Source organism: Oncorhynchus kisutch, linkage group LG3 (genome assembly GCF_002021735.2).
Source record: "Oncorhynchus kisutch isolate 150728-3 linkage group LG3, Okis_V2, whole genome shotgun sequence".
NCBI lineage: Eukaryota > Metazoa > Chordata > Actinopteri > Salmoniformes > Salmonidae > Oncorhynchus > Oncorhynchus kisutch.
The window spans coordinates 27,969,683-27,978,325 of record NC_034176.2 but is presented as its reverse complement, the minus strand read 5'-3'; the positions used below and the strand labels follow the sequence as shown (position 1 = coordinate 27,978,325).

The following is an 8,643-nucleotide window of genomic DNA, read 5'->3' as shown; positions in this document are numbered from 1 at the left end:
GGCCACGGAAGGAGTGTTGTATGGCATTGAAGCTTGTTTGGAGGTTAGATAGCACAGTGTCCAAAGACGGGCCGAAGGTATATAGAATGGTGTCGTCTGCGTAGAGGTGGATCAGGGAATCGCCCGCAGCAAGAGCAACATCATTGATATACACAGAGAAAAGAGTCGGCCCGAGAATTGAACCCTGTGGCACCCCCATAGAGACTGCCAGAGGACCAGACAGCATGCCCTCCGATTTGACACACTGAAATCTGTCTGCAAAGTAATTGGTGAACCAGGCAAGGCAGTCATCCGAAAAACCGAGGCTCCTGAGTCTGCCGATAAGAATATGGTGATTGACAGAGTCGAAAGCCTTGGCAAGGTCGATGAAGACGGCTGCACAGTACTGTCTTTTATCGATGGCGGTTATGATATCGTTGAGTACCTTGAGTGTGGCTGAGGTGCATCCATGACCGGCTCGGAAACCAGATTGCACAGCGGAGAAGGTGCGGTGGGATTCGAGATGGTCAGTGACCTGTTTGTTGACTTGGCTTTCGAAGACCTTAGATAGGCAGGGCAGGATGGATATAGGTCTGTAACAGTTTGGGTCCAGGGTGTCTCCCCCTTTGAAGAGGGGGATGACTGCGGCAGCTTTCCAATCCTTGGGGATCTCAGACGATATGAAAGAGAGGTGAACAGGCTGGTAATAGGGGTTGCGACAATGGTGGCAGATAGTTTCAGAAATAGAGGGTCCAGATTGTCAAGCCCAGCTGATTTGTACGGGTCCAGGTTTTGCAGCTCTTTCAGAACATCTGCTATCTGGATTTGGTTAAAGGAGAACCTGGAGAGGCTTGGGCGAGGAGCTGCGGGGGGGGCGGAGCTGTTGGCCGAGGTTGAAGTAGCCAGGCGGAAGGCATGGCCAGCCGTTGAGAAATGCTTATTGAAGTTTTCGATAATCATGGATTTATCAGTGGTGACCGTGTTACCTAGCCTCAGTGCAGTGGGCAGCTGGGAGGAGGTGCTCTTGTTCTCCATGGACTTCACGGTGTCCCAGAACTTTTTGGAGTTGGAGCTACAGGATGCAAACTTCTGCCTGAAGAAGCTGGCCTTAGCTTTCCTGACTGACTGCGTGATGTGATGTGATGTGCAATCCCTGGGCCTATGGCTGTTGAAGCTACTCCACTGCACTGCTGCTCCACTGCACTGCCCTTCTCCCCCGATTGCTCAGTTTGGCCTGGCGGCCAGCTCTAGGAAGAGTCTTGGTGGTTCCAAACTTCTTCCGTTTAAGAATGATGGAGGCCACTGTGTCCTTGGGGACCTTCAATATTGCAGAAATGTTTTGGTACCCTTCCCCAGATCTGTGTCTTGACACAATCATGTCTCTGAGCTCTATGGACAATTCCTTCGACCTCATGGCTTGGTTTTTGCTCTGACATACACTGTCAACTTTTGGACCTTATATTTTCAACATATAGAAAACATATAGAAAACATCTAGCTGCAGATAGCTAATTCTCCTCTATGTGTTTTCCCCTTGCTGCTAATAAGCTCTTACCAATCAAACTAAATTAATAGACAACATCTGGTTATCTGACAGTCTATGCAGCAACTATTGTATTAGAGTCAAGCTGTGGTTATTTTATTTATTTTCCTAGACAAGTCAGTTCAGAACAAATTCTTATTTACAACGATAGCTTAGGAACAGTGGGTTAACTACCTTGTTCAGGAGCAGAACGTCATATTTTTACATTGTTAGCTCAGGGATCTGACCTAGCAACCTTTCAGTTACTGGCCCAACGCTCTAACCACAAGGCTACCTGCTGCCCCAAGTTCTGCCAACTCAAAAACTGCACAATAAATGTATAACCAAGGGGGAACTAGTGCATTTCTCTGAGAAAAGCTGCTTCAGTTTTACTAATCTTCCAAAACACTTGAAATTCTTGTAAAATCATTGCCATTTATTTGATCAAATATACTTTGAAAGGGTAGACATGCAGAAATTCCTCTTGTCAAAAGTCTTGCTGTTACAAAAGTAGTTCCTCATGCAGCGTAACAGGTTACAGGTTCTTCTTGGTGAAGCGCCTGAATGGCTTCATCATTGCTGAAAAGACCCTGACAATCAAGGATCGTTTTTTGACAGGCTGAGATATGGAGGGAGAAACCTCTCCAACTGGAGCTAGAAACACAAGAGAAATGGATGGGATAAGAGAGAGAGAGAGAGAGAGAGAGAGAGAGAGAGATGCAGTATAGTAATGTTGAAAAATAAAAGTGCTATGAGTTTGGTAGGCATACCTATGTTTCTAACACACACCTAAACAAAACTACAAGCTATAGCAGAGCTCTAAAGTCCTTACCTATGCAATGTCCATCAGTAGAGGGAATCTCAGTCTGTTCCTGGACTGAATGGCAGTCCTTTTTGTTTCCTCTCTTGGAACGCTAACAGAAGAAAGGTAAAGAAAATGGTACAGAGAATAAATAAATAAATGGAACACTTCTGAATCCAAGGCAACAATTTAGTGATTAATAAAACATATTTATCTCATGTATTTGTCTTATCATATCAATAACATCAATAACATCAGCACCTAACTGGAACCAAAAACAAATGCTAACTCCCTGCTATACCTTGAAGTTGATCCTGAGTTTGGTCATTGAAAAGCAAAGGAAGCTCCTTCTTGCTTTCTGCTCAGCCCCCCTCTCTGTCTCAGCCTGGTCTGATGGGTTTGTTGCAGCAGAAGCTGGTCTTGACGCCTCCTTGCATCCCTGTACCAGCTGCTGGGTCAAGGACTTTACCAGGACTCTGTCAAATGCAGGGTCCTGGGAGGAAATAGCTGCTTGCAGGGTGTTATAAGAGCCAAACTCCTCCATGAGGTTTTTATGTACACCTCTGAACACCCTTTGGATGTTCAGGTTCTGGGAATATGCCTGTGTCCTGGAGAATCTAGATGCAGCACAGAACTCAGACAGGACTTGTCTGATGAGTTGCTGAGATGTTGCTGTCACGTCTGCTGCCTGTTGGGAGGGTCCATCTAGGGTTGAGGGTCTGATCTCCGATAGCAACCTTATCACCAGTATGGCGACCAAACAGATGACATCATCTTTGCTGGAGTCCATCAAGTACTGCAGTGGGAATGCAGAGGCACTGCTGATGTCCGGGGTGATTAAGAGCTCCCTCAGATGGCCAGAGCTACTGGGGATACACTCCTTCTCTTCAATGTCAATCCCATCTCCCTTTGGTACCAAAGAGGTTCCCTTGCTGGTGAAAGACGGAGTGGAGGATCGAAAAGAGGCTTTAGCACTCGGTGGTCGACTGCTGTCAGTCATTGGACTGTTACGATGCAGGGGTTCATCTGTGTGTGCCATCATCTTTGTCTTTAGGTCACTTGAAGAAATCTCTGGCATTTTAGAGACCCTGGTGTCGATGCAGGAGCTCCTGACGATGGGGCAGGTCAGATCAAAAGGCACTTCGTCAGGGATGGGAGTGCCAGGGAGGTTGATCTCTAACTCACACTCTGACCTAGGACTCTTTGAAGAGCTGGACAAGGAACTACGACCATTTAAAGAAGTGGACAAAGATGAACAGGTTCTAGGGATGTCTTGGCAGACTTGTTCACTGTCATCCTCACTTTTCTCAACCTCCTTCAGCATAGTTCCTACCATATCATTGATCTGAAGGAGCTCCCTGGAATCCTTCATTCGCCCTAAGTTTGAGATTTCACTCTGGATAGCAACCAGGATTTCCCCAAGGGTCTCTTTGGAAGAAGCATTTTCTGTCCTTTCGGATCCGGGTGGCTTCAGCCCTGTGAAGAAATCCTTAAGTGTGTTCTTCATACTGACGCAGATGGTCTTAGCTGTTGACCAAAGCTTCTCCTCTGATATTTTAACACTCAATTCAGTATCATCCAGTTGGGAGCCCCCGTGGGAGCACTGCGAAACTCTCCCACTTCTTTCCAGTAGCACAGTGTCAGTGGACTCATTTTTCTGGAAAATAGTCGCCATTCCTTTGACAAAGGTTTCCACTAATCCAGAGGCTGTATTCTCAGAGGACATGGAGGACATGGATTCTGAAAGGACATGGATCTCTGATGGTGAGCTAGATGATAAGCCAGCCTGCAGACTTTTCTGAAGACCAGTATGGCTGATCTGTGTGATAAAGGAATGACTGGATCTCATCAGCACTTTACTCACTGCCTCTTCTGCCTGAGTCTGGAAGTCATTGCTAGAGAGCTTCTTAATGCTCTGAATCAGACTAGGAGAGGACTCTGTGATTCTGACACTCTCTTCCGAGCTCAGTTGAGAATATTGAGTACTCACGCTCAAGTCTTCATTGGGTGAGGGTGACTGGGAAATAGTATAGTCATCGAGCTTTGATAGGACACTATCAACAAACCAACAAGCCTCTAGGGACTCATCAGATGAACTGACAACGGCCAAGGATTTACTCTCCACTTTTGATAACTCTAACTTGTAGATGGAAAAAACACTGCTAAGAACTTCTTGAGTACTGGTATCCAGATTGGAGAGACAGAGAGCTGGTATTGGTTGGCTCTCACTGGGAACTCTACTAAGTTCGGTGCTGGGTAACTGGACCTCAATAGTTGAAACAGTTGCCTTTTCCAGGGTGTCTGAAGACTCCTGAAGAGAAGCATCCTTAGCCACACCTTCTTCTCGAGCGGATAGAGTTAAAAGGTCCCTCAGCTTTGCTCGTATACGGCCGTAGAGTGTGCGGGCTAGAGAGAAGGTTATCATCTGTGAAGATCCTGTTTTGTGGTCATTTACAGGAACTGGCCAATCAACTGCTTCACATGTGCCTTCAAATGATGCTATCGTCTCCATGCCTCCCACAAATGCCTTAACAATCACTGTGGCAGTGGAGGTTACAGGTGTCAGGGCTATGCAGCTGGTATTCAGGGGAGCTTCAGTAAGGCTAGGAGCAGCACTAGAAGGCCTAGAGGAAGGAGCCATGCCAGAAGAGCTGCTGACTTTCCTTGTAAGGATGGTGCTCACCGCCTTCAGGGCTTTAGACTGAAAGTCGGGGCTAGAGAGGGTCTGAATCTTTCTGGCCACCACACTGGTAGAGGATCCAGTCTCTTTGAGAAAGTGAGTGGTCCCTTCTTTCCCAGATGGACACTCAACATCAAGGTCACATTGAAGATTGGTCAGAAATTTAGACCCCAAGATTGTCATCTTCTCGGCCAGATCCAATAGGATGTTGAAGTCCTGTGCCATTTTGTCCATTGTGCCGACAATGGCATCCAGCACATCATCGGTCACAGGGTCCATGAGGGGCTCGATAAACCCTACCCACTCTGGCTCAGACGTTTGGCTCTGTAGCTCGGCCAGGATCTGCACCGAGACTACCCGAATGACCTCCTTGCCTGCTGCTATGTCCTGACTGTCCATAGGGGGGCAACTCCCCGAGCTGGCCTGAATGGCCACTGAGAGGCCAGAGTTAAGCTGGTGTACTACCTCTCCCACGATAGCACAGCTCAAATCGGAGGAGCTGGAGGAGGTGGGGTTGGAGTGACCCTCAACCAGGGATATCAGGAGGCTCTCTTCCGTTACCCCAAAAATAGCCTTTAGAGGCATCTCCATGAGGGGAGCCTCTCTAGTTGCAGGCAAGCTCTGCAATGAGGTCTGGGACCTTGAAGATAAACACACAATCACCACTTATGCCATGCAAATGTGACCAACTGGTATCTAATCTGGTTCATTAGTGAGCCTGATAACCAAATTAGAGCACTGATGGTTTACTTCTCATACCACTGTAGTTCTAGAAGCCTAAAGCCAACTGACATGATTTTTTGCCTGATTTTTATGTTTGTACGACATCAGAATATGATTAATTCTGAAAGGCATGTACCTGATCTATTTATTCATAGATGACTTAATGGCTTACCCAGTTAAAAATGACTTTCACCTGGACCCACCCACTCAGTGGCAACATTTCTGACCAGAACTTAAAACTACAAGGTGTGAATTCCAAGTTAATAATTTATGATAAGTATGGGTCAGGTCTTGCAATTATTAAGTTGAAATATTGCTGTGAACATACCTCTTAGGCGAACAGCATGGTGATGAGGTTCTGCGAGTGGATTTATGGCGGCACCCTGCACTGCCATTCCTCCTCCTCTCCTTAGTCCAGTAGTTCATCTCACTGGTCAGCAGCCTTTTCTCTCTCTCATCCAGACTGCCTAAGGAATCCTCAGACCCTGTCAGAGAGCACTGGGATTCTGGGGAGGTTGCCCCACTCCTCAGGTTCACCCCCATGATACGAGCTAGCGCTGGTAGGAGAATGCGGAGGGCTGTCTGGGTCACGACTTTAACAATCTTCAGACACAGCATGGAGAGCTGCTCGAATGTGAGCTATGGCCAACAAACAGAGTAATGTTTTTGTCAATCAAGCAATTCCATGACACCATTCCCTATATAGCGCACAATTTTTGACCAGAACCTTATGTGGAGAGACTTACGTTATTTTTCATGCCATGCTGAATCACTCTCCATTGGCTAGAGAAAAGAAAAGAAAGGAAACATATTTTACCTGCACACTGGTATTGAGTTAGTGGAGTCACTAGATAGCCATGTTAGGGAAAATAAAAGTGTATTTAATTAAGCTATTAGCAAGTACATGTGACATTTTGTTCTTGATTTACAGGAAGAGTTAGGGGTGTGGTTACAGTGATGTTAGGTGTAGTGTCTAAAATCCCATTTGTGGTTAGAAGGTGCACTATGACTATAAATTCAGAGTTGTTTTATGTGAGGTTGGAAAAAGACATGGGACTTGCTCATCAGTTAGACTCCTCAGGAAGGAGAGGAGGATTGGGGCACAGCATGTCTCAATCTTGAGAGAAGGCATAAGAGTCCTCTGAGCCTCCTTCTCCAGCTGCTCAATGATAGATCCCCTTTCCCGGAAACCACACCCGGGTGTCTGAGAAGACTCTGGGAAACCGCAAAGAGAAATCTAAAGTTGAATCTGAACTTGATCCCTAATTTCCTTCACCTTTAGTGATTTGATTCCACTGGACAGGTAAAAGCACATTTCTCTGCGGGCCTCCACTATATTGCTTTCACCTATATAGATACTATCTTCTCAGATCAGTGCTGATGAATTTGAACACAACCTGCACCCAACATGAAGTAATCTCGGACCTGCACCAATGCTGCTGTCCTCCTCCGCGGAAGTCTTCTTGGCACGGCCACTGGACTTACGTTTAGCCTACATGACAACAGATTATAGGTCTCATAGCAGATCTAAGGTCAGTGTAGCGTCTCCTCCTAATGCTTTAAGGCTAGGATTTAGTGATGTCTAAGTAGGCAGAACATGTGTAAAGGACAGCATATGTCTTACCTTGCCTCCTGTCCTGTTCTTGTTGGTCTCATGTGTCTCTGTTTCATCCTTCATATTCTCCACAACCTTATTTTGGTCATCCGGGGGATCCTCCCATTTCACGCTCTGGTGGATAAATGAGAGGTCAATATCAGTCCTAGGTTGTGACTTTGTGAAACAACTTATTCGCTCCTATTTTAAACAAAACGGCAATAGTGGTCAGATTTCAGTCCATGGATCAAACCAGTGAGACCTATTGCTTTGGTAGTGACCTACTATATTGTTAGTAATTTCTCCTCTAAACTCAAAATAGGCTAAATGAACCATACCTTGCTGTCATCTGACATGATGTGTAGCTTATTGTTGTAGGCTGTTTAGAGGAAATACTAATACCTCCTTTGAAAAAACATCAGTGAACCATCGGCAGACAACTGAAGTGAATTATGCCAAAGCATTGTTGAATACTCGATACCGATTGGCTCAAGCCAGGGCATTCTTCAAAGATGTCATACACACATGATGTCACAATTAGGCCTAAGTCTAATGTTTATATGAACTGTCAATGTCATTAGAAAACAGATCATAGCTTGTCAAAGTTCTGCCAAACGAAAATATTTGTAAGTGCACGTTTTTGCGTTTAATTTATGGTTTATCAAGCATCCTTATTCATCGCCATGCACAAAAACGTAACTCGCTGCCATCCATTAGCTATAATTCTGAGGTTGCAAAACTGCAAAACTAGGACATGCAATAAATTATAACCACTTGCACCTAGAATAATTTAAAATCAATTATGTTCTAGGGGGCTTGAACTATTTCAGCACTATGGAGCTGTCCGCTGCATAGTGCTGACACGTTTCTTGGCGTCAGGGGACCGTGCCATGGTGCTGAAATGTTTCGAGTCTGGACAGCACCTGAGACCACGGCATGGTGCTGAAATGGAGCAGGGCTCAGTTCTATCATGCGGATTTGTCTGCTAACCTATGTATAACGATACTATAATTACATTATTTTCATCCATCCGTCAACACAAATGGCATGTCAACGTTCCCCAAATAATAATGCAATGAAACCAAGCCGAGATGTATGGTTCTTCATCCAGAGGACGAAGCACCATTGTATCATCTAAAACCTTCAGAGAGATCCCTTAAAACTGTAGTATAAATTCTCCACATCTGTTCTGGTAGCTAGGTTAATTTAGCGAGACATGGACAAATCCAACACATAGCGTTTCTACTGAGTCCTGCTTAGAGGTGACTGCCTGTCATGTTGCTAGTTGCAATGACGCTTTTAAAATAACGAAAGGTATTTGTAATTGCTCTGGGAGCTAATTAT

At 45.4% G+C, this 8,643-nt stretch overlaps 1 protein-coding gene across 2 annotated transcripts; it reads right to left on the bottom strand.

Moving 5' to 3' along the window:
- Nucleotides 1-1,817: 1,817 nt before the first annotated feature.
- LOC116371035 (uncharacterized) lies at nucleotides 1,818-7,713 on the bottom strand. 2 transcript variants are annotated; one of them, XM_031819975.1, is made up of 5 exons: nucleotides 6,767-7,713; nucleotides 6,452-6,488; nucleotides 6,034-6,344; nucleotides 2,333-2,414; nucleotides 1,822-2,154 (listed from the first exon to the last, which is right to left on the bottom strand). In XM_031819975.1, exons 1-4 carry the CDS (start codon nucleotides 6,835-6,837, stop codon nucleotides 2,333-2,335), a joined length of 501 nt encoding a protein of 166 aa, XP_031675835.1. In that variant the 5' UTR covers nucleotides 6,838-7,713; the 3' UTR covers nucleotides 1,822-2,154. The 2 variants fall into 2 exon arrangements, with proteins under 2 accessions (XP_031675827.1, XP_031675835.1); XM_031819967.1 differs by lacking the exons at nucleotides 6,034-6,344; nucleotides 6,452-6,488; nucleotides 6,767-7,713 and adding an exon at nucleotides 2,604-3,177 and having other exon boundaries at nucleotides 1,818-2,154.
- Nucleotides 7,714-8,643: the final 930 nt, after the last annotated feature.

Bases quoted from the DNA above. Each gene is read 5' to 3' on its own strand.
- LOC116371035 (XM_031819967.1), bottom strand. From the start codon at position 3,092: ATGGACTCCAGCAAAGATGATGTCATCTGTTTGGTCGCCATACTGGTG. The intron at 2,415-2,603 runs GTATAGCAGGGA...TTCTTCTGTTAG, and splicing joins AACTCAGGATCAACTTCAAG to CGTTCCAAGAGAGGAAACAA. The intron at 2,155-2,332 runs GTAAGGACTTTA...TTGTGTTTCTAG, and splicing joins TACTGATGGACATTGCATAG to CTCCAGTTGGAGAGGTTTCT.